The sequence below is a fragment of the Bubalus kerabau genome, chromosome 1 (assembly GCF_029407905.1).
Source record: "Bubalus kerabau isolate K-KA32 ecotype Philippines breed swamp buffalo chromosome 1, PCC_UOA_SB_1v2, whole genome shotgun sequence".
In the NCBI taxonomy this organism is placed as follows: Eukaryota; Metazoa; Chordata; class Mammalia; order Artiodactyla; family Bovidae; genus Bubalus; species Bubalus kerabau.
In genome coordinates, this window is record NC_073624.1 from 231094505 (window position 1) to 231120836 (window position 26332).

At 38.5% G+C, this 26332-nt stretch overlaps 1 protein-coding gene across 8 annotated transcripts in view; it reads right to left on the minus strand.

Annotated features, from left to right (window-relative positions):
- The window catches only part of ZNF300 (zinc finger protein 300), a 68641-nt gene that overhangs the window by 38386 nt on the left and 3923 nt on the right, over nucleotides 1-26332 (minus strand). For 4 of the 8 annotated variants that reach the window (XR_008706427.1, XR_008706428.1, XR_008706429.1 and 1 more), the window contains exon 2: nucleotides 4008-4051. Coding sequence is in view for 5 of the 8 variants with exons in the window: in XM_055558855.1 (XP_055414830.1) it covers nucleotides 4008-4051 (44 nt within the window). In the remaining 3 variants the exon portion in view is untranslated. Of the gene's footprint in view, nucleotides 1-4007; nucleotides 4052-4693; nucleotides 4835-4857; nucleotides 4876-5558; nucleotides 5824-8779; nucleotides 9095-26332 lie in introns of those variants that run through there. The other 4 variants (XM_055558857.1, XM_055558856.1, XM_055558859.1 and 1 more) reach the window with 3 other exon arrangements.

The window sequence follows — 26332 nt, forward strand, 5'->3', positions numbered from 1 at the left end:
TCCCTCAAGTCCACAGAAGGAACCAACCCTGCTGATAAGCTGAATTTGACTTACAGCCTCCAGAACTATGAGATAAAAAATTTCTGTCATTTAATCCATGCAGTTTGTGGTACTCGGCTATGCCAGTTCTAGCTGTCATAACAAAGTATATCAATTATAATACAATGATATCATATGTCTTAGAAAAAAGAAAAATATATATATTCTGAATGAGGAAAAATTTTAATTTTAAAAATACCCAAAACTATAAAATAACAACAAAACCTGACTGGGAGGATTTTTATTAATAATTATAGAGAAGGATTTTTAAAGTATAACACATAAAAATTTTTTGAGAAGAGCCACATTTAGAGAGTCAGAAAATGTCAGAGTTCTTGAAGATGCTAATCCAATCCCCTCATTTCATAGGAAAGAAATCTTAGCTTCTTCTAAATCTAACAATTCTCCTACATATATGGAATAGCTAGGAATATAATGAAATACATCAATTATAATAGCAATACTGAAAAAGAATACACTTAAGAAATATGCAGGAAACATTCATGAAAAAGCCAAAATAAATTATTGACATGACACTGAAATAAAGGACTTGGGTAACTGTAGAGCCATAGACATTTCTGGAGGGTAAACTAATGGTTTTAATTATGTCACCATTATGTATGTTCACAATAGTTGTCACCTAATGCTGCTGCTGCTGCTGCTAAGTCACTTCAGTCATGTCTGACTCTGTGCGACCCAATGGACGGCAGCCCACCAGGCTCCCCCATCCCTGGGATTCTCCAGCCAAGAACACCAGAGTGGGTTGCCATTTTCTTCTCCAACGCACGAAAGTGAAAAGTGAAAGTGAAGTCGCTCAGTCGTATCCGACCCTCAGCGACCCCATGGACTGCAGCCTACCAGGCTCCTCCGTCCATGGGATTCTCCAGGCAAGAGTACCGGAGTGGGGTGCCATTGCCTTCTGGAATCTAAATGATTTGTATTATTTAAAACTATTTTTAAGGGTTTTCCCCTAATTATTCTCTTATTATCAAATGCTTCTTTCAAAATGAAAAAAATTAAATATCAACATTCCCTTGCTTAAAAGATTCCTTTGGTTCCATCTATCTATCTATGTATATATTTATTCTCATCTCAATCATGTCAATCTTAAGGTTTCTCTCATCCCACACCATCAACCTACCACACATTTAGTTTGTTCCCATAACAATCCCTTTAGTTTTCCTACTTTACATACGAGATAACTCTCATGAGAGATAACTCTCATAATACAATGGTTAAGTCACTTTGTGCCAAAGGTTACACTAAATATACATGACTGGTCAACTGTCAGATTTAAAAACAGGTATCCTGACTCAATACCTTGGTTTTTTGACCACTGTACTCCACAATGCCTTCCTTGATACTGTAATTAAGACTTTTTATATTTTATTACATTAATATCACCTTTAGACAAACTTTCCACAAAACACCTCCACTTTAGTTTTCCTCAAATTCTCAGCCTTTTCTACTTTTGCAAATGCTGTTACCCATCCTCATCCTACTTCCTTCATGATCCAAAGTTCAATCATTTTTTAAGCCTCTCATTCTTGCTTTCTCTATAAAGCTGGCTGCTCTTCCTTCATCACTATAAAAGTTCCTTGCTCTCATTTCTATTATAGAGCTTTTATGTATTTGTGTTAGTTTCCACATCTGTTTGCCCCATTTTTCTCTGTATTCTTCCCAAGAAAGAACCATACCTAAATTTTGAGTTATTTCACAGCTAGCCAGCATCTGTGACATATACTGAATATTCAAGACATGTCTGCTAAAAAGGAAAGAATGAAAATTATAGAGAATAAAGCTCATACTTAATTTAAAATGGTTTTGCACACTTTGAATAATATTCCTGTGATCTAAAGGACAGTAACATGAGAAAGATAATAAATGTAGAAAATAGAGGAAATCCATTCTGATAAGAAAATTCATAAATGTAATGCTAACATTCTAATTTTGCTTTATCAATAACACTAGAATGCTTTAATATACCATATATGTATAAGCTTTGTTAATTTTGAATAAAATACAGCACATTATCAGTGGAAAATTGTATTTTTTATATCAGTTACAAGCAATTTTTACAGCTTGAGTGACTGAGAGAATGGAAGAGATGGAGGAGAAGGAAGGGGGATAGGTGTTAGAGGGAGAAAAGATATATGTGTATGAAAATGATGACTTCTACTTCTGGACTGTATGGAAAAAATACAAATCTTTAATCCTAAAGGAATAAGCAAGTTAATTAGCCATGGTAATTGAATCTATTGGGCCAATAAAAAATCCATACTCATCTTCAGAACATCAGGAACCCCTGCTTTCCAAAGCTTTGCAAGACAATTATATATTTTTAAAAATTATTTATTTATTTATTTATTTATTTATTTTTTAGTTCTACCAGTTTATTGCTACCAACCCGTGACCCTCCACCCTCATGCACACATGCTCAGTCATGTAACCCCATGGACTGCAGCCAGCCAGGCTCCTCTGTCCATGGACTTTTCCAGGCAAGAATACTGGAGTGGGTTGCCATTTCCTTCTCCATAAAAATTATTTATTAATAGTAATTTTTTAGATTCCATCTATTCATATAAGAAGGTAACCTTCATGTAAAGTTATGATTATCTTTTTTATTGGCGTATAATTGCTTCACAATGTTGTGTCACTTTCTGCTGTACAATGAAGTAAATCAGCTATATGTACACATACATTCCCTCCCTCATGAACCTCTTTCCCATTTTCCCCCAATCTGACTGCTCTAGGTCATCACAGAGCACGGAGCTAAGCTCTCTGTGCTATACAGCAACTTCCCACTAGCAATCTATTTTACACAGTTGTGTATACATCAATCCTACTCTACCAATTTGTTTCACCCTCTCCTTCCCACCCCATGTCCATTTTCTACATCTGCATCTTATTCCTGTCCTGCAAACAGGCTCATCTGTACCATCTTTCTATTAACAGATTCCATAGAGATGCATTAATATATGATATTTGTTTTTCTCTTTCTGACTTAGTCCTTCCTATGACGGACTCTAGGTCCATCCACATCACTACAAATGACTCAGTTGTGGATCTTAGTTCCTCAACTAGGGACTGAATCTGTGCCCCGTTCAGTGGAAGCTCAGCGCTCTAACCACTGCAAGGGAATTCTTGACAATTATATTTTAAGGACTACTTTTTGAAAGAAAGAAATATTTTGGAAGACCATTCAAAACATATCTATTCTGTATTATCTAGACTTTGTTGATAGATAAAACTGGACAACAGGAAGCCTCTATACTCTATCTAGTCCTTTAAAGCAGAGGTCAACAAATTTTTTCAGCAAAGTAGATATTTTCAGCATTTCAGGCCATATGGTGCTTATCCAACTCTACCACTGTAGGTCAAAAAAAGCAATAGACAATATGTAAACAAATGCCATGGCTGTGCTGCCAGTAAAACTTTATTTACAAAAACAGTTAGAAAACTGAATTTGCCCCACAGGCAATAGTCTGATGACTCCAGCTCTAAAGGATAAAGTTACAGAGTCAGGCTATGATGCTATGATAACTTCCTTCTAAAAGAAATCACTCTATGATACAGTTACAAATTGATTATTGCATTTACCACAGGAGTGTTGGTGAGAACACTGTATATCCCATTACTGAAAGGAAGATCCAAAACTGAAAGTTGTTTCAGTTTTATATGGCAAAAAATAATTTCTTCCTATGGGAAATGTATCTTCTTTCTCTTTAGAGGACGGCAAATCATGTTAACTGATGATGTCAGCAAAAAGATAAGAAAAATTGTACACCAACTTTTTAAAGTGGTTTCAAGCCAAATTATCTGCATATTACCTAGCAATTTTTCTAGGTCTGGATCTTTATTTTGGCTATCTTTCCCTGATCTAAATTTTAGCTATCTTCACTTTTCCATTTGATTGTATTTAGAACCAAAAAAGGAAATTTAAAGAATTAAAAATTAAAGCAACTCACCTGGGACTTCATCTTTTTCTGCTCTCCTCTAAAATGGCAGATGCCTAAAAAGGCAAAATTGGTGATTAGAAGGGTATTTTCATAGATTGGATGCAAAATGCAGCTTCTATATTCACCAGTCTAGAAACAACAACCACAGAAGTTAGGGAGATGATAAGCAAACCTGTGGGAGAAGATAGTTTGGTCTTCATGGAAAAATTAGCAAATATAATGTGAAGTAAGCTCTCTTGTAACTACATACTTTGATCATGCAGAACTTGGACAAGGTTTTTTAATTGTATGGATGTGAAGATATGTCTTTTTGATTTTTTAACAACTTATTTCCCCCCTGCTATTAATCAGCAATTCCATTCGCAGGAGTTCATAAGGCAATACACACACACACACACACACACACACACACACACACACACACACAACATACCAAGATAAGTTCCCCAACAGCTAATGAGCAAATCAAAAACTGAGAAATGTATTCCCTTATTCCCTAGAAAGGAATAAGCAGGTAAAGTCTAATCTCCCAAGAGCTCTTATATTTTCTTTGCAACTCAGCAGACACTTCTGCCAATCAATATGTTTAAACTTTTCTTGTTGATTCCAACAGTATGGATGTCTGCATATAAAAATAGTAGTAAGTTGGGACCATTGATACAAGGGAATATACCCTAATACAGGAAGATACATACCTGGTAAATCCTTCTCAGTCCCACAAGGAGTCAGATAGACAAGATTTAACTGGTTCAGAGGAACTGAGTACTCCTGCCACAGGGATACTGTTTTATATGGGGTATTCTAAGCTTTGTCAAAATAGATCTGTAAGGAAACAACTGGGAGAAATAGTCATACTTACCTCCAGGCACCCAGCAGTTGTTTAATAAATGTTTCTTGAATAAAATATAAAATGATTTCAATAAATTTAAACAGAGGTAGGACAAAAATCATACTTTTCATAATAATCCTATCCTTTCTGATTTGTTTGTTACTGTTTCAAAATGATCATTTTTGTTAGGGGTACCAGGTTAAGGGCATAGTGATGGGTTGAGAAGGGATGTGACCTGAAAGGTTGCCTGTGACCTGTGGAAATTTTAATGTATGTAAACGAAAACTAGGCTATCATCCAGGACACCCTGGTCATTAGTTCTCCCTCCAAATCTCTGAATCCTGGGGCGAGCAATCACATACTCCACAGAACTCCCCCATGCCCACCACATCACTGCCTGCCACATGGACACCCTCATCATTTAGTCCACAGCCTCCTTCATCAATCACTGATTCTTCAGAGTCCCCTAGATTCCTGACCCAGTCAACACCAGTCAGTCCCCCTACACACCATTTCTGATCCCACAGATAATCCCATCACTGACACACCGTTATCCAATTACTAATCTTATAGCTAACCCCATCCCTGATTCCCAAATAAACCCAACCCTAATCCTACATACCTTCCCTACCAGTGACTTCATCAGTCTCCAATCACTGACACTCAGGGACCCCTCTTATCCCATTACCAATCCAAAAGACACTCATCACCACACATGTCCGCCTTCTGACCTGCAGTTCCAGAAACGCCCATCACGGCTTAACCCAAGACGGCTGAGTTCTCCCGCTTCCTGTCTGGGTGAGCAAAGCGCGGGGCTCCCCGGCGTGCGCTGTTCCGTACGGTGGAGTTTTGCCCACTCTGCACCCTGGGCGGCTTTGTTCAGGAGGCAATATGGCCACTCCCATGCTATATGTCTCGGTGGGAGCCGCCATCTTGCGAGACTGGTCAGTTCCGTACAAGCAGAGGAATTCAGTTTACTCAGCGCCTTTGTCTGGGCTGTACCACAGAGGCAGCGAGGGGAGGGGGAAAGATAACATAAAAGCGGATTATACAAACCTGTAACGTACAAAATTTTGCAGAGAGATTTTACAGGATTGGGTAAGAAGTCTGAGTGATAATGTCCCCCATTAGAAGGCTGAGTTTGGTAAAAGACGAATAATTTGGAATAGTAAAATATTCTCACTGGCGACTTTACTTAAAAGTGTTTGTAAATGGCGCAACCCTATACCAGGAGATTCTACTTGCTGAGAGGGGTGAAAATGTGGAATGGAAATTCCACTGTGGGGGAAACCCGCCAAAGTGGTGGAAGAGTTCACCGAGGAGCAAGGAAATAGGATATACATTAATAATGAAATTTACGTTAAGAACGATTATAAGGAGTTCTCTAGGGTACACTGTTACTGCAGTAACTGCAAAGGCCGACTGAAGAAAATAAAAGTGAGAGAAGTTGAAGGGAGGGGAGGCCTCTGTCATAATGAAAAAATAAAAAAGCCATAGCGAGATATTATTTCTCTTCTATTACCTTGTTTTTTAAAAACAGTATTCTAAGTTTGGAAATACAGAATGTTAGTAAGAATGCCATGGGAACTTGGAATTCTTATATATTACTAATGGGACAGAAAAATGACATAGCCCTATATAGAGCTGGGCTTCCCTTGTGGCTCAGCTGGTGAAGAATCTGCTCGCAATGCGGGAGACCTAGGTTAGGAGGATCCCCTGGAGAAGGACAAGGCTAACCACTCCAGTCGGAGAAGGCAATGGCACCCCACTCCAGTACTCTTGCCTGGAAAATCCCATGGATGGAGGAGCCTAGTGGGCTACAGTTCATGGGGTCGCTAAGAGTCGGACACGACTGAGCGACTTCACTTTCATGCATTGGAGAAGAAATGGCAACCCACTCCAGTGTTCTTGCCTGGAGAATCCCAGGGACAGGGGAGCCTGGTGGGCTGCCGTCTATGGGGTCGCACAGAGTCGGACACGACTGAAGCGACTTGGCAGCAGCAACCACTCCAGTATTCTGGTCTGGAGAATTCCATGGTCTGTATATTCTATGGGGTCGCAAAGAGTCGGACACAACTGAGGAGTTTCACTTTCACTATATAGAAGACTTGGCAATAGGGTAGCAGCAGTGGTAAAGAATCTGCCTGACAATGCAGGAGACCCCAGAGATGCAGGTTTGATTCCTAGGTCAGGAAGATTCCCTGGAGTAGTAAATGGCAACCCAGTCCAGTATTCTTGCCTGGAAAATTCCATAGACAGAGGAGCCTGGCGGGCTACAGTCCATGAGGTCGCAAAAAGTCAGACTGGACTCAACTCATAACTATATGTATTTGTTACCTATTGCTGTGTAACAAGTTACTAGAAAGTAGCAGTTTGAAACTATAAGTGTAATTAACTGTTTCACTGCTTCTGTGAGTTGAGAATGTAGGAACAGCTGACCTGGGTGGTTCAGATCTAGTCTGTCAAGAGGTTGCTGCACTCAAGCTGTCGTCAGCCAGGGCTGTAGTTATTTCAAGGCTAAATAACTGTAGATGTTTAAACTAAATTTCAAGGTTATGCTTCTAAACTCAATGAAGAAGCTGGTGATAAGCCTCAGAATTTCAATTTCCAGGCTCAATTGCCCATCATAAGGGCATCCCTCGGCTACTCAATTATCCTCATGACATGGTGGGTCTTCCCTCTCTCAAGCCTGCCTCATAGTATATAAGCTGGCTTCTATGCAGACCAAATGAGTCAAGGGAAAGACAGTGAGAGAGCACACACAAGATAGATGCCATAGTCATCTTATAACCTATATTAGAAATGACATCTCATTACTTCTGTATTCTATGTGCTGAAAGTGAATCATTAAGGGTGCCCACAAACAAAGGAATGGGAATTAAGCTCTACCTCTTAAAAGGAGGAGTAACAAAGTCTAAAACCACAACACTACATGTAAGTTTTTGCTTCTGAACTCAGAAACTCCATTCCAGGAATATATCCCAAATATACATTGCCCTCCCCCCAAAAATAGGTTACTCACTGAAGTACTATTTTTTTTTAATGGTGCAGTACTATTTTTAATACCAAATACAACAATCAACCCAAACATTTGCCAACAGGTCCAGCTGTATAAATTACAGTATACATATAAAACAGTAGTATTCAGCTGTAAGAGAGAGACAGAAATATCTCTATGTATTGCTATGGAGGTAAAGAGAATATAATGTTCTATGAGGGGAAAAGGTAGAAAAAATGAGAATAGTTTGTTATTATCATTTAGTTTCTAAAATGTGAATATGTATATAGTTAATTCTTCTTATTCATGGTAGCTATGTTCAATTAAGTTGCTGCAAACACAGAACTAGTGAATACTGAACCATACCTCCAAAGGGAAATAAATCAATATAAAACAGATTTCAAAATCTTAAATTACAACTTTGTATAATTAAGATTATAACCTTAAAAAACAACTCCTGTTGGTGGATTCTATTGTCTTTATTTTACCAGAAAAGCAAAGTTCAAAAGAGTTAAGTGATTTGCCTGAGGTCCAATAACAAAGGCCAGAATTATATTCAAACCCTGTCTGGCTGGCCCTGGAGCTGGAGTTTCTGGCACCACGTTGCACTGCCCCTACTATCTTCATCATCTGTTCACCTCTGTGTAAGAGCTGGAACAAGAATGCAGAGCATTCCCTTGTTTAAACTCAGCTGGGAATGTGTGCATGGGGCAACTCAAATTTTTGGTACTCTGGGCATGTCTGCCTATGACTGAAAAAGCACTGAGTTTGATTTTTGAGGTTACAAATACATTTTAGCAAGTAGGTGAATTTGTAGATACAGAATCTGTGAATAATGAAGATCAACTGTATATGTGTTTACCTTAAAAAGCAAATGATGGAAAAATAAGTCACCAAATAAAATATAATCTACAAAAGGTATTATTAGTTATCTTTTGAAATAGAGCAACTTACCCAAAACTTAATGGTTTTAAACAACACACATCTATTGTTTCAAAGTTTCTGTGGGTCAGGAATCTGGATATGGATTATCTGAATCCTCTGCTTTGAGGTCTTCTACAAATCTATAATCAAGGTATTGATCCAGGCTGGGGTCTCTCATCTGAAGACTCAAATGACTCATTTGCAAGCTCAATTACATGATTGTTGGTAGAATTTAATGCCTCAAAGATTGCTGGACTAAGGGCATTCATGTCCTTGCTGATTGTTGTGAGGAAGCCACCCTCAGTATCTTGCCATACAGGACTCTCCAACTTGCAACTTGCTTATCTAGGGAGTCAAGAGAGGAGTCTGTAAGCAAGATGGAAGTCACAATCTTTTATAACCTTATTATATATGTGATATCCCCTCAATGTTGCCATATGCCGTTGGTTAGAAGCTGCTTACTTATGCGGAGTATTTTATCAGGAGGTGGGACTCATTGGTGGCTATCTTAGACACTTGCTACCACGAGAGGAAGGAAATAAGATAGAAGGGACACAGATTGGATCTTATATTCTTTGAATATACCATAGTTCTGTTGATTTGAGTATGTAACCACAAAAAATATTTACATATTTATAAAACAAAATTAAATTTGATAAACCAATTCCAAATTCCTGCTTCTGACCAAAGTGAAGTAATATGGAATGGGTGGGAACATTCACCTGAACCAATGGAAAAACCAGACAAATGCATGAAATAATGATTTTAAAGGTATTAGACATCAGGCTGCGAAGGACAGTGATCCTTGAGAGATGGGAAACAAATTGAGGTGACCCTTCTGATTGCCCAGTTTACTGCCTTGAGAACATTTCCAGGTATGACATGAAAAGCGAGTCCAGGCAGGGGCCAATAGACTTCCAGAGTGGTATAGAAAGACCTAACAGTACCGAGAGACCAAGGCAGCTATAGTCACAGAGCAGAGATCAAAGAGGAGAAAGCTGCACATAATGAGAGCTCCAGAGATTTGCAGAGGGTCCACTTCAAGTATTCAGGAGAGTACTGGTCAGTGCATGTATACAAGGAAAATTAGTGTCTGGGAAAAGAGACACTGGAGAGGAAGGAGGAAACAGTAACTGGAGTTCAAGATTAAGCCAAGATTAATGCCTGTTCCCATCAGCCAGACTAGAAAATTTCACAATTCACTGGGAAGAATACACAGAAAGGTCTTGCCTCAATAGTGGGAAATCATTAGTTCAACCTTTAAATCTTACTCTGATGCCAGTTAACAACTGTTTCCAAGTAACTTAGCTGAAATACAGAAAAAAGCATCAAAATAGGCACTGGAACACTAAAGTATCTATCATCCAACATGATAAAATTTACACTGTCTGCCACCAAATCAAAAATCATCAGGTATGTATAGAAACTGGAAAATGATACTCATAACGAAGAGAAAAATAAACCAAAGAAAAAAAATACAGTTCAGAATTAAAAAGAGGTTGGAAATTGTAGAACTAGATATTAAGTTACTATAGATCTTGCACTCATTGAAACAATCATGTGAGAATATTATGAACTTCAACCTCATAAATTTGGCAGGGTAGAAGAAGTGGACCATTTCTTCAAACACCAAAACTCAACTAAGATTAAAGAGATCATTTGCATGGCTCCATAACTAGAATTCTACCAAAATCTCAGTATTCCAAACCATTTTATCAGGAAATTATTACCAAAACCATACCAAGGCAGTACAAAAAAAAAAACAAAAAACCAACTACAGACCAATGTCTCCCATGAACTTAAAACATAAAAATACTCAATAAAATATTAGCAAACCAAATATAGTAATATAGCAAAAGAATTATACACTATAACCAAGTATAATGTATTTCAAGTATTCAAAGCTAGCTAAAAATGGAAAATTAACCAACAAGATACAAAGAAAAAGTAAATGGTTATGTCAATTGACAGAGAACTGGCATTTGCTAAAAATCTAGTACATGCATGATTAAAAACACAAAACAAAAAACCTCTCAGCAAAATAGTAACAGACAAGAATTTTCATAACTTAATAAAGAGCATCTACCAAAAAAACCCCACAGAAAATATAATACTTAATGATGAAAGACTGAATGATTCCGCTCTTAGACCAGGAACAAGAGAATGATGTTTGCTATCACCATTTTACTTCAACATAGTAGTGGAAATTCTACCCACTGAAATAACAAAAGAAAGCAAAATTAGAAGTGTACAGATCAGAAAGTAAAGAAATTAAACTGTCCCTACATAGAGATGACATAAATGATTGTTTATGTAGGAATTTACCAGTGTTATGCCTAAAACTAGTAAGTGAGTTCAGCAAAGGAACAGGATACAAGATACAAAAGTCAATCACATTTCTATATACTAATAATAAAAACATTAAAACAGAAATAAAAACATTAATACCATTTTTAATCACTCTAAAGAAATAGAAACACTTATACTTATCAAAACATGTAGAATCTTTGGGAATAAAATCACAAAATGTCATTAAAAGAAATAAAATAAATAGACATACCATGGTCACTGATTTGAAGACTATAGATAGTAAAGATATTAATTATCCCCAAAATTGAGCTACAGATTTAAAGCAATTTGTCTTAAAAATGACAGTAAATTATCTTTTGTAGACTTAGACAAAACTATTTATATGGAATTCCTTAAAGAACTAAAAACAGAGTTACTACATGATCCAGCAATCCTACTCCTGGGCATATATCCAAAAAAGATGAAAACTCTAATTTGAAAAGATATATGGACCCTAATGCTCAGAGCAGCACTATTTACAATAGCCAGTTCATGGAAGCAACCTAAATGTCTGTCAACAGATGAATGGATAAAGAATATATGGCATGTGTGCGTGTGTGTGTGTGTGTGTGTGTGTGTGTGTGTGTGTGTGTGTAAAATGAACTGGAATATTACTGATCCATAAAAAAGAATGAAATAATGCCACTTGTGGCAACAAAGATGGACCTGGATATTATCAACTAAGTGAAGTAAGTCAGAGACAAATATCATAGGCTATCACTTTTATGTGGAATCTACAAAAAGATACAAATAAACTTATTTATAGAACAGAAAAAGACTCACAGACATAGAAAACAAACTTACGGTTACCAAGGGGAAAGAGAGCAAGGAATAAATTAAGAGTTTAGTATTAACAGATAGACACAACTATATATTAAACAGATAAATGAGGACCTACTGGGAACTAGATTGTCACAGGGAACTAGATTCAATATCATGTCATAACCTATAATGGAAAAGAATCTGAAAAAGAATATATTTAAATATACACATATATAAAAATTAATCACTTTGCTATACAACTGAAACTAACACAACACACAACATTCAACTATACTTCAATAAAAAGTTGGTTTTGGGGAAAAAAAAAAACGTACATGGACAGGAACAGGTCCTATTATAGCTAAAATAATCTTGAATAAAGTGGAAGGAATTACTCCCACAACTTCTATTAAACATTGTGTTGGAGGGTCTAGTTAGCACAATAAGGCAAAAAATATATTAAAACTATTTGGTTTGGAAAGGAAAGAGTAAAGCCACATTCATTTGTAGATAACATGATCTTCCATGTGGAAAATCTAATGCACTCTACAAAGAAAATGTTACTAGAACTAATCAGTAAACTTATAAAGGTTGAATATACCAGATCAATATGCAATAATTAATTGTACTTCCATATATAATCAACAAATAATCAGAAATTGTGGGGGGAGGAGAGGGTGAGATGATGGGGAGAGTAACATGGAAACTTACATTACCGTATGTAAAATAGATAGCCAATGGGAATCTGCTGTATGACTCAGGGAACTCAAACAGGGGCTCTGTATCAACCTAGAAGGGTGGAATGGGGAGGGAGATGGGAAGGAGGTTCAAGAGGAAGGGGACTCATATATACCTACAGCTGATTCATGTTGGTGTTTGACAGAAAACAACAAAATTCTGTAAAGCAATTATCCTTCAATTAAAAAATTAATAAATTTTTAAAAAATCAGATAATACCATTTTAAACATCTATGACAAATTTTTAAATATGAATGATCTGGGGGCATATTTGACAAGAGATGTGAAACACCAATATACCAAAAACTATAAAAAATACTAATAGAAATTAAAGAAGACTTAAAGGAACTATATGACATTCATGTGTCAGAGCCCTGGTGTTATCATGTCAAACTCTGCAAATTGAGTTATAGCTTCAGTGCAACCTATTCAAAATGGCAGCAAGCTTTTGAGGAGAAACTGACAAGGAAAGAAATAAAACTGTCCCTATAGAAAAAGGACAGTTTTATATTCATATGGAAAGGAAAAGAACCAAGAATTGCCAAAAGAGCTTTGAGGAAAAAATTAAGTTTGCAGCTTAACACTACCTGATCTCAAGAGTTATTATACACATGCTACAATAATCAAGAAAGTGTGGTATTGGTGTAAAGATTAAAAAATGTATAAATGAAACAGAGTAGGATAGTTCAGAAATAGATCCAGCTGATATAATCACAAAGACAATTCCGTGGGGGGAAAGAATAGCCTTTTCAACAAATAGTGCCTAAATAATTGAGCTGCTGCTGCTGCTAAGTTGCTTCCGTTGTGTCCGACTCTTCGCGACCCCATGGACTGCAGCCTACCAGGCTCCTCAGTTCATGGGATTTTCCAGGCAAGAGTACTGGAGTGGGTTGCCATTGCCTTCTCCATGAATAACTGAATATCTATAATTTAAATTGAATCTTACTCCATTCTTCATACTACATACAAAAAAAAAAAAAAATTAAAATGGATTGCAGTCCTAAATATAAAATGCTGCAGTCCATGGGGTTGCAAAGAGTCGGACACAGCAACCAAACAACAAAAACTATAAAATTCCTAGAATCAAATGAAGGAGAAATCCTTTGAGACCTAAGATGAGGCAAAAATTTCTTAGCTAACACCAAAAGCATGAACCATAAAATAATAAAGGATAAACTAGACCTCTAGTCATCAAAAGACACAATTTAAGAGAGTGAAAAGACAAGCCACAGACTAGGAGAAAGTATCTCCAAATCATACATCTAATAAAGAACCATCAGCTAAAATATATGAAGACCTCTAACAAGGAAATTATTTAAGACTGAGCAAAAGACTTAGATACGCACTTCACCAAAGACATACTGATGTCAAATAAGCACAAGAAAAAATGCCTAACATCATCAGTCATCAGGGAAATGCTAATTTAAGAGAGTGAGATAGCATTAATCACTTACTAAAATGATGAAAATTTTAAAAACTAATTATTACCAAGTACTTGGAAGGATGTAGAGAAATGAACTTTTACACACAGCCAGTAGGAATGTAAAATGCTGCAATCCCTTTGGAAAACAGGGAATTTCTCAGGTTAAATATTCACTGACTATATGGTGCAGCAATTCCTTTTTTAATGTTTATCCAAGAGAATAAGTATTGGGCATGTACACATACAACATACAATATCCAAGACATAAGCATAGAGACATCTGTACAGGAATGCTCATAGCTTCATTTGTAAAAGCCAAAACCTAAAATTCACTCAAATGTTCATCACAGACAAATGGATAAACTATCCATACAGAAAAATACCAATCAGCAATAGAAAAGAATGAACTCTTGATATACACAGAAAATTACATTAAATTCAAAATAAGTGTGCTGAAAGAATCAGTAAAAATAAGAGTGCATACATTATGATTCTATTTACATCAGACTCTAGAAAATGCAAATGAATATATAGTGGCAGAAAACAGGGTTAGTGGTTGCCTGGGGATGAGGCAGAAGCCAGTCAGGGAAGAGGAATTTCCAAAGGATAAGAAGAAACTTTGGGAGATGATGAATATTTTCATTATCTTGATTGTGGTGATAGTTTCACTGGTGTATACATAAGCCAATGTTATCAAAATAAATGCAGTTTATTATTTGTCCATTAAACTTCAAGAAATCTGCTCTTTTAAAAATGCTATAGCATGCCTTAAAATGCCCTACATTATCTTCTTCCAATTTTTGGACATCATTATAAACCACTTCCTCTCATTCATTTAACATCAGACATTCTGTTCTTCCTCAATTCACTTTCACCTTAGGGCTTTCAAGAATGCTCCTATTACTAGTATATAGATTTATCACTACTCTCACCAATTACTATAGTAAATAAGGAATATTTAGATTACCTCACCAAAATGAAAACACCCTTTTCTTCTGGTCTTCTCATCTTTTTTATTCCCAGCTTACCCACACCTTAAAAGCTTTGTGATGTATGGAATTTTGGAATATAATTTCACGAAGATTATTAAACCAGTAAAACTGTTCATTCATTCTATCATTTAGTTGTTCAGCAAATACTCAGAAAACACCTACTATTTGTCATGTACTCTTCTAGAGCTTTAGCTGTATCATTTTAATACAGTTAAATATTCCTGACCCATTTGTGCTTAAATGATTCCAAAGTGAATAAATAATAAACAAAATAAACTACAATATGATAAAAGTATCATTTAAAAAGTGAAATAATCAAGGAAAGTTAGGATTGCTTAGGAGAGAGTTACTGTATCACACATGGAGGTCTGCTAATCTTAAGAGAATTCTGATCCAATCAGTCATCTAAGAATACAGACTCATAACACAGTGTAATTCTACAGTGAAAAATACTATATAATGGGACTTCCCTGGTAGTCCAGCAGTTGAGAACCCACCAGCCAATATAAGGTTCAATCCCTGGTCTGGGAAGATTCCACATGCACAAGCAACTAAGCCTGTGGGCCACAAGTACCGAGCCTGTACTCTAGAGCCCACGAGCCACAACTACTAAGCACACATGTCACAACTACTGAAGCCCATGCACCCAAGACCCTGTGCTCTGCAACAAGAAGCCACCGCAATGAGAAGCCCACACATCGCAACTAGATAGTTGCAACTCAGTGCAACTAGAGAAAGTCCATGCACAGCAATGAAGACCCAGCACAGCCAAAAAAAAAAAAAAAAAAAAAAACTATACAGTGATAATTACAAGTGAATGTTCCCCAAGTCTACCAGAAGAAAGAATAATGAAGATTAGAGCAGAGATAAACGAAAGACAATAAAAACCAATAGAGAAAATTAATGAAACGAAGAGTTGGTTCTTCAAAAAGATCAACAAAATCGTCAAACATTTAACTAGACTGACTAAGAAAAAACAGAAAAGATTCAAATAACTAAAATCAGAAATGAGAGGACATTACAACTGATTTTATAGAACTAGAAAGATATTGTAGGAGAGAACCACTAATATGAACAACTGTACACCAATAAATAATCTGGATGGAATAGACAGATTCCTACACACTCAAAGCTTACCAATACTAAATTATGAAGAAAACCTGAATAAATTTAAACCCATTAAGGAGACTGAATAAGTAATCAAAAACCCTGCAACAAATAACCCTGACTACAATTGTTGCTGGCACTTTCCTCTACATTAGAAGTCAAGGAAACATGAATATCATACTTCACCCTTGTTAGAGATGAAAGGTTCTGAAACCCAAAGAAAAGCAAGATCTAGACAAGCAAGACAGTCTAGAAGATGAACACAGGCTAGAACAGTCTAGAAGATGAACACAGGCTAGAAGATGAACATAGTATAGACTGAACTTTAGGAAGCTGAAAAAAAAAAAACCAATATGAGGAAGTCATTATACCCAAATCATGTGTGCGTGTGCTAAGTTGCTTCAGTAGTGGCCGACTCTGTGCAACCCCATGGATTGTAGCCCAGCAGGCTCCTCTGTCCATGGGATGCTCCAGGCGAGAATACTGGAATGGGTTGCCATTCCCTTTCCCAGGGGATTTTCCTGACCCAGGGATCAAACCAAATCTCTTATCTCTCCTGCATTGGCAGGCGGGTTCTTGACCACACCTGGGAAGCCCCATATCACAGAACAAGAAAATGAAGAAAAAAGGGGGAAATAAAAGCAGGGTAAAGAGAAGAAAGAAGAAAGAAGAAAGCAGAAACATCTAGATAAATGATAGATACATAAATAGATAGAGCAAATAGATAGACAGACAAATAGATAGAGCAGATAAATATAGACAAAAGTACTTCAGAACATGAAAGATTTATCAGCCATATCTCCCAAGACAAAAGAAATAAAAGCAAGGGCAAACAAATGCAACATAATCAAACTTAGAAGCTTTTGCATAGCAAAAGAAGCCATAAACAAAGTGGAAAGACTGGAACAAAATATTTGCAAATGATGTGACTGACAAAGGCTTAATTTCCAAAAGATATATACAGCTCATATAATTCAATAACAAAAAAACAAACAACTGAATCAAAATATGGGCAGAAGACCTAAATAGACATTTCTCCAGAGAAGACATACAGATGGCCAACAGACACATGAAAAGATGCTCAACATCACTAATTGTTAGAGAAATGTGAATCAAAACTACAAGGTACCACCTCACACCAGTCAGAATAGCCATCACTAAAAAGTCTACAAGCAATAAATGCTAGAGAGGGTGTGGAGAAAAAGAAACCTTCTTACACTGTTGGTGGGAATGTAAATTGGTACAACCACTATAGAAAACAGTATGGAGGTTCCTTTTAAAACTAGAGTTGAAATATGATCCAGCAATCCCACTCTTAGGCACAAACCCAGACAAAACTATAATTTGAGAAGATTCATATGTTCATAACAGCACTACTCGCAATAGCCAAGACAGGAAAACAACCTAAAGGTCCATTGACAGATGAATGGATAAAGAATACACACACACACACACACACACACACACACTGGAATGCTACTCAGCCATAAAAAAGAATGAAATAATGGCATTTGCAGGAATACAGACGCAACTAGAGACTATAATACTAAGTAAGTCAGAAAGACAAATACCATAAGATATCACTCATGCAGGATCTAAAATATGACACAAATGAACTTATCTAAGAAACAGAAAATTCTGTTTTGTGGAAAATTCTTCAAGAGATAGGAATACAGAACCACCTCACCTGCCTCCTGAGAAATCTGTATGCAGGTCAAGAAGCAACAGTTAGAACCAGACATGGAACAACAGACCAGTTCCAAATTGGGAAAGGAGTACATCAAGGCTGTATATTGTCACCCTGCTTATTTAACTTATATGCAGAGTACATCATACGAAATGCCAAGTTGGATGAAGCACAGGCTGGAATAGGGAGAAATACCAATAACCTCAGATACGCAGATGACACTACCCTTACGGCAGAAAACAAAGAAGAACTAAAGAGCCTTTTGATGAAAGTGAAAGAGGAGAGTGAAAAAGCTGGCTTAAAACTCAGAATTCAAAGAATGAGGATCATGGCATCTGGTCCCATCACTTCATGGCAAATAGATGGGGAAACAATGGAAACAGTGACAGACTTTATTTTCTTGGGCTTCAAAATCACTGCAGATGGTGACTGCAGCCATGAAATTAAAAGATGCTTGCTCCTTGGAAGAAAAGCTATGACTGACCTAGAAAGCATATTAAAAAGCAGAGACATTACCTTGCCAACAAAGGTCTGTCTAGTCAAGGCTATGGTTTTTCCAGTAGTCATGGATGGATGTAAGAGTTGAACTATAAAGAAAGCTGAGCACAGAAGAATTGATGCTTTTGAACTGTTTTGTTGGAGAAGACTCTTGAGAGTCCCTTGGACTGCCAGGAGATCAAACAAGTCCATCTAAAGGAAATCAGTCCTGAATATTCATTGGAAGGACTGATACTGAAGCTGAAACTCCAATGCTTTGGCCACCTGATGTGAAGAACTGACTCCTTGGGAAAGACCCTGATGTTGGGAAAGATTGAAGGCAGGAGGAGAAGGGGATGACAGAGGATGAGATGGTTGGATGGCATCACCGACTCAATGGACATGAGTTTGAGCAAGCTCCGGGAGTTGGTGATGGACTGGGAAGCCTGGAATGCTATGGTCCATGGGCATGGAAAGAGCTGGACTTGACTGAGTGACTAAACTGACTGAAGTGAAGAAACAGAAATAGACTTTCAGTGATAGAGAACAGACTTGTGGTTGCTAAGGAGAGCTGGGTGGGGTGGGGCAGGGAGGGATGGGTTGAGAGTTTGAGAATAGTAGATGTAAACTCTTATACACAGAATGGGTAAACAACAAGGTCCTACTGAAGTGCACAGTGAACTGTATTCAATATCCTGTAATAAACCATAAAGGAAAAGAAAAAAAATATATCAGCCTTACAAACCAGAATCAATTTCAACCATTCCATCCTGTTCACTTTCTACCATGAACAGTTAACTCTATGATTCAAGTCATCTAAACACGTCAAACCACCTTGTAGGTATAACTTCTGCTTATTCCAAAAGATTAATAAAAGAAAATGAAAAAGAGGGAGAAAAGAGAGAAGAAGAAAAAGGAGAAAATAAATTAGAGACTAAATCAATCAGAGAGCAACAGTGACAGAGAAAGAAAAGATATATAGGAGTTTAATTTTGGACACAAGAAAGAAATTAAAATGAAAAAAGAACATCCAGATACAGATGGGAGACCCAATAAGAAAGAAATTTAGATGAATTCCATTTCCAGATGTGAAACAAGTTCCATATCATCTAAGGATTGGTCTAATTCCTTGCTGAGTTGTTCTCGATCACACAGTTATTAGAAAAAAGAAAGACTTACAGTAGTAGGCTAGAAAAGGATGACTCAATTGACCTTAAAAAGCTTTATGAAAAAATTATAACTAAATATGAAAAACTGAAAGCATAGCTACATGATACATATATGGAACTGATAGATCTTAAACTGTAGTTGGAAGAGGCCACCCAGAGACAATAAAGATTTCCAGATAGGTCACTATTGGCAACTGGGGGAAACTGGGGACAAAGAGCTCTAAAAAGAATTGATATGGTGGTTTAGTTGCTAAGTTGTATCTGGCTCTTGGAACCCCATGGACTGTAGCCTGCCAGACTCCTCTGTTCATGGGATTCTCTAGGCAAAAATACTGGAGTGGGATGCCACTTCCTTCTCTAGGAGATCTTCCTGACCCAGGAATCGGCCCGGGTCTCCTGCATTGCAAGCAGATTCTTTACCAGCTGAGCTATCTGAAGTGAAAAAAGAGCTCAAAGTGTTACCAGACCTAAAAGCAGCCAACCAGAGGCTAAAGGATGAAAACAGGGTCTTAATCAGTGATAAGCAAAATTTCCAAACTAAATAAAAAGCAGCAAGTGATGTAATTACACATATTCAGAACCCAGTGGACCATAACTAAAAATCACTGGAAACTGGGAAGAATCCTTGGAGACTATCATTTTTTAGATATCCTGCCATGTTCTTCAGATATGTAACCAGTAAGCCTTTTTGTTGTTGTTCAGTCACTAAGTCATACGACTCTTTGGGACCCCATGGACTGAAGCACGCCAGGCCTCCCTGTCCTTCACTATCTCCTGGAGCTTGCTCAAACTCATGTCCATTGAGTCAATGATGCCATCCAATCATCTTAACCTCTGTTGTCCCCTTCTTCTTCTGCCTTCAATCTTTCCCAGCATCAGGGTCTTTTCCAATAAGTAGGCTCTTCACATCAGATGGCCAAAGTATTGAAGTTTCAGCTTCAGCACCAGTCCTTCCAATGAATATTTAGGGTTGATTTCCTTTAGGATTGATTTGTTTGATCTCCTTGCTGTCCAAGGGACTCTCAAGAGTCTTCTCCAACACCACAGTTCAAAAGCATCAATTCTTCGGCACTCAGCCTTCTTCACAGTCCAACTCTCACATCCATACATGATCACAGGAAAAACCATAGCCTTGACTAGACGGAACTTTGTTGGCAAAGTAATGTCTCTGTTTTTGAATATGCTATCTAGGTTGGTCATAACTTTTCTTCCAAGGAGTAAGCGTCTTTTAATTTCATGGCTGCAGTCACCATCTGCAGTGATTTTGGAGCCCAGAAAAATAAAGTCTGACACTGTTTCCACTGTTTCCCCATCTATTTCCCATGAAGTGATGGGACCTGAGGCCATGATCTTCGTTTTCTGAATGTTGAGCTTTAAGCCAACTTTTTCACTCTCCACTTTCACTTTCATCAAGAGGCTTTTTAGTTCCTCTTCACTTTCTGCCATAAGGGTGGTTTCATCTGCATATCTGAGGTTATTGATATTTCTCCCGGCAATCTTGATTCCAGCTTGTGTTTCTTCCAGTCCAGCGTTTCTCATAATGTACTCTGCATAAAAGTTAGATAATCAGGGTGACAATATATAGCCTTTTCCAATTTTCAACCAGTCCATTGTTCTATGTCCAACTGCTGCTTCTTGTCCTGCCTACAGGACAAGGTAATGTGGTCTGGTATTTCCATCTATTTAAGAATATTTCACGGTTTATTATGATCCACACAGCCAAAGGCTTTATCATAGTCAATGAAGCAGAAGTAGATGTTTTTTGGAATTCCCTTGCTTTTTCTATGATCCAGCCTAAGCTGTCCATTTGATCTCTGGTTCTTCTGCCTTTTCTAAATCCAGCTTGTAAATCTGAAAGTTCTCAGTTCACTTACTGCTGAAGCCTAGTCTGAAGGATTTTGAGCATAATCTTGCTAGCCTGTGAAATGAGTGCAACTGTATGGTAATTTGAACATCCTTTGGCATTGCCTTTCTTTGGGATTGGAATGAAAACTGACCTTTTCCAGTCTGAGTTTACAAATTTGCTGGCATAATGAGTGTAGCACTTTAACAGCATCATCTTTTAGAAGGCATAGACTTAGATTACTGTGATGTTGAATGGTTTGCCTTGGAAATGAACTGAGATCATTCTGTCATTTTTGAGACTGCAACCAAGTACTGCATTTCAGACTCTTTTGTCGACTATAGGGTTACTCCATTCCTACTAAGGAATTCTTGCCCACAGTAGTAGATATACAAAATGCATAAGGTGGCCCAAGATGTAAGACTGTAAACAACACTGCTGTCCTCCCAGGTTGATACGGCAAAGATTTTATGCCTTTCCTGGTCTTTACTATTGCTGTTTCTCCCCCTTGGCTGTTGATGATTTACAATTAACAAAAATGGCTTACCCATTGTTGTATCACTCTGGAGCAATATAATTTAAGTGTGCAACTTAAGCACACTGTAATCATAAGCTTTAATAATCAGTCTATGGCTTTGTCGGTGGATTAACTTGTGCTTTGTACTGATATAATACTAGTTTAATTTCAAACACTGAATATTATGATCATGTTTTCTAAGAGTTCAGATAACGAAAATTTATACCAATTTCAGCATGACCCAGACATCACTAAAAAAGACTTTTCATTGGGAGCATGGTTGCTTTATAATGTTGTGTTAGTTTCTGCTGTACAGCAAAGTGAGTCAGTTATACTTACACATATTTTAGATTTCCTTTCCAATTAGGTCACCACAGATCATTGAGTAGAGTTCCCCATGATATACACAGGTTTTCATTAGCTGTCTATTTTATACACAGTAGTGTACGTATGTCCATCCCAACCTCCCAGTTTGTCCCAACTACTCGCCCTCCCCCCCCACTCCCCCCCACCCCCCGCCCTTCTCCCCTTGGTAACTATAAGTTTGTTCTCTGTAGCTATGATTCAAAGACTCTTATTTTAATATTTCAATATATAAAAACATATTCACATCTGGATTAGGGAAGTAAATAACTAAAACAGTGCAAACTGCAAAACACACAAAAAAAGAATTTGGGGTTGGATATGGTGGAAGAGAATGAAAGCACATATGAGAAATTAAACTTAAAATTCAAGGATGAGACAGGGAAATACTTCTAAGTAAATAAAAGGATTTTTGTTTTTTGGGTTTTGTTTGTTTGTTTGTTCTGGTCTCCCAAAAAGACACCAATGCTGAGTTGAAAATAGTAGCTGTTGAATTAGACAGATCACTCCTAAAAGTAACCTAGGTAGCAGTGAAGAAATCTGTCAATAGGCCCACAGTGCCCTCAACATTAGACACACCTCTCACCTGGTTGGGGTTGCCTACCAGGTGTTTAATAACCGAGATATAGAGGGTTAAAAGGCCCAGAGGCAAATCCACCTACTAGTTGTGAGGCAGAAAGTTGATGGGCCCCCTGCCCCCCAGGGTAAAGCGATTGGAGATTCATTCCCTATGGATTGAAACTCCAAGAAGAGAATAGCAGGACAATCAAGGGAGAAGGCTTGGCCCTGCCCAGATCAATTACTTTCATTCTAGAAGTCAGGAGATCTCCCTGACCACAAATGCACAGATAGGCCCCTTGGGGGCCAAAGGGGAGTTATGTCAAGGGATGTTCTACCAGATGCCTTTCGGTAAAATCCATCTTGGTTAAAAGATGCATGCACACATGAGAGGATCCTGAGATATACCAAATATGGACTGTGAACCAGGCAAATCAAAATGATTGGTCAAAGGAGAACGAAAGAAATGCCCCATAAATGTGATTCAAACTGTCACAAGGTCATGACTCAGCAACTCTCTCTCCCTGAGTCTGGCTATGTGTCTGTCCACATGTACTGTACTCTTTCCTCTTAATAAATACTTCACCTGCTTTACTACTTTCCATCTTTGTAGGAATTCTTTTCTGCAAGGCTGAAGGCCAGGGCCCTTGTCACTGACCACTGATCTAGTGGTTAGGATCTGTTACTTTCACTGCTGCGACCCAGTTTCAATTTCTGGCTAGGAACCCAAGCCCCGCTCCAAGCCATTGCATGTCGAGGCCACCCGAGATCAGTTGTTGCCCTTCAGTGTTAACCAGGTGGGAAGGGAATCTGGACTAAGTGCCCATGGAGATTCTCAACATGGTGAGTAGCCCCCTCCGCCTCCATTAAGGGATAGCAAGTCAAGGAAACTAGTACATGATCAGTGCCACATGTAAACAAGAAGGACACTGGAAAGGAAAATGCCCTCAGCGCCCCCAAAGGGGGATAGAAATGGCAGATCCCAGCCACTACCCTCAAATGCAGGTGGTCCAAATATATGAAGAATGATGGGGCCAGGGGCTCCTAAGTCGGCACTCCAACTGACCCCTCAGAAGCTCCATCTGAGACTGGTCATAGAGGGAAAGTCTGTTGAATTCTTAGTCGATACTGGTGCCACCAGTGTTCTCATTTTTAAACACCAGATAAGGCAAACTCAGTTACAAGAGTTGTAAAATTATCAGAGTATCAGGGAAGGCCCAAGAAGAGGCTCCCACAGAGTCATTAAAATGCAAACTGGACAAATACACTCTCACCCATTTCTTCCTATACATCCCCAAATGTCCTATATCCCTGATAGGAAGGGATATTCACCTAATGGGAGACAAACTGGAGACTGGCATTCCCCTAGACAGTGGGCACAAGATGTAAATGTTAATGGCTGAGGACAAACTTCTCTGGACAGATCCAAACAATTAAATCAAACTGCTAAGGAATGGTCTCTTTGCCTATAGGCAGTAGCAGCTACTGGCTAAAGGAGGTTGAGAAGTTAAATGTTTTGACAGTCAATCATCATATTAAACCCACACTGGTTTCAAGCGTTAATAAGCCCCAGGGGAAAAGAATGGGCTTCCCAAATGGCTCAGTGGCAAAGAATCTGCCTGCCAATGCAGGAGACACCCCTGGATCAGGAAGATCCCCTGGAGGACGAAGTGGTAACCCACTCCAGTATTCATGCTGGTAAAATCCCATGCACAGAGAAGCCTGGTGGGTTACAGTCCATAGGGTTGCAAAGAGTTAAACATGACTGAAATTGTTATTACCCAGAAAGTCAATTCAAGTCCAGGCTACATTTTTGGACAACTCAGTGGTTACTATAAAAACTTGGGAATTCCTTGGCAATCCAGTGGTTAGGACTCAGCACTTTCACTGGAGCATGGTGTGGCAGAAAGAAACAAAAATCTGTCAAACTTACTGTACCCTAAATCCTGTCATCTAACCACCTACAGAAATAGGGCCCTTGAACATGAGGCCCTTGAACAGTCTATCCCAATTGCCTTAACCTAGGAAGTGAGTCTCTCCTGAATGCTGAAGAGGATGGGTGTGGCTCTATGAGTGAGGGGAAAAGGCTAGTGGGATATGCGGTAACCTCCCAGACCCAAATCACAGAACCAAGAGACCTATGCCCAGGGACTTTGGCCCAAAAGGTGGAGCTGACAGCCCTTACCTAAAACTTAGAGATCAAGACAGAGAAGATCTTAAATATTTACACAGATTCCTGATATGCATATGCCATCCTACCCAGACATGGAGCTATTTGGAGGGGAAGAGTTACGCTTACTGCAGAGAATAAACAGGCAGTACATGTCTTAAGCATATTGAAGCAGTAAAAGTGAAAGTATAGTCACTCAGTCATGTCCGACTCTTTGTGACCCCATCAACTGTAGCCTACCAGGCCCCTCCATCCATGGGATTTTCCAGGTAAGAGTACTGGAGTGGGTTGCCATTTCCTTCTCCAGAGGATCTTCCTGAGCCAGGGATCGAACCCAGGTCTCCCACATTGTAGGCAGACGCTTTACTGTCTAAGCCACCAGGAAAGTCCCTATTGAAGCAGTACAGTTCTTATAAGTACAACTCTCATAAGTAGTACAGCTTCCAAAAAAAGTAGCAATGATTCATTGTTGGAGTCACCAAAAGGAGGATGCAGAGGTAATAATGGTGTATATAACAACATGGTGGACATAACTGCCAAACTGAAAGTCGCTCAGTTGTCTGACTCTTTGTGACCCCATGGACTATACAGTCCATGGAATTCTCCAGACCAGAATACTGGAGTGGGTAGCCTTTCCCTTCTCCAGAACTGCCAAAAAGGGTGGACCTAAGCCAGCAAGTTGGCAACTAACCCACATACTTTGAAGGTCAGATCCATTCAATTATTCCCCAATCTATACAGAAAAGAATTACACAAAGCCCCAAAATGGGGCTTCAATAGGGATTTGGAGAGCCATGGGTGGCTAGTTAATGCCCTAAACTGTAGCTCGCCAAACCATCAGGGAGGACCATTAAGGATCTCACTATGGGAAGGAAGTCCTGCAGCTGCTGCTGCTAGGTCGCTTCAGTCATGTCCGACTCTGTGTGACCCCATAGACGGCAGCCCACCAGGCTCCCCTGTCCCTGGGATTCTCCAGGCAAGAACACTAGAGTGGGTTGCCACTTCCTTCAATGCATGAAAGTGAAAAGTGAAAGTGAACTCACTCAGTCGTGTCCAACTCTTAGCAACCCCATGGACTGCAGCCTACCAGGCTCCTCCGTCCATGGGATTCCCCAGGCAAGAGCACTGGAGTGGGGTGCCATCATCCTCTCCAGAAGGAAGTCCTATATATCAATTATTAGCCAGTTGAGATCATGGAGACCCCAGCCATGAAAAACATAAATCAATTGGGTAGTTGACACTTGCCCCATTGGCACAATAAATAACTCCAACACCAGAGGCCCCAGAGGCCCCCAAAGAAGACCTGTTCAAACCAGAGGGACATACCCTAGAGAACACTGGCAGATTGATTTCATTGTCATGCTGAGAGTACCAGGCAATTTCAGATATAAGCATTCCCCTCTAGAACTGAAAGGAAAGATGAAATGA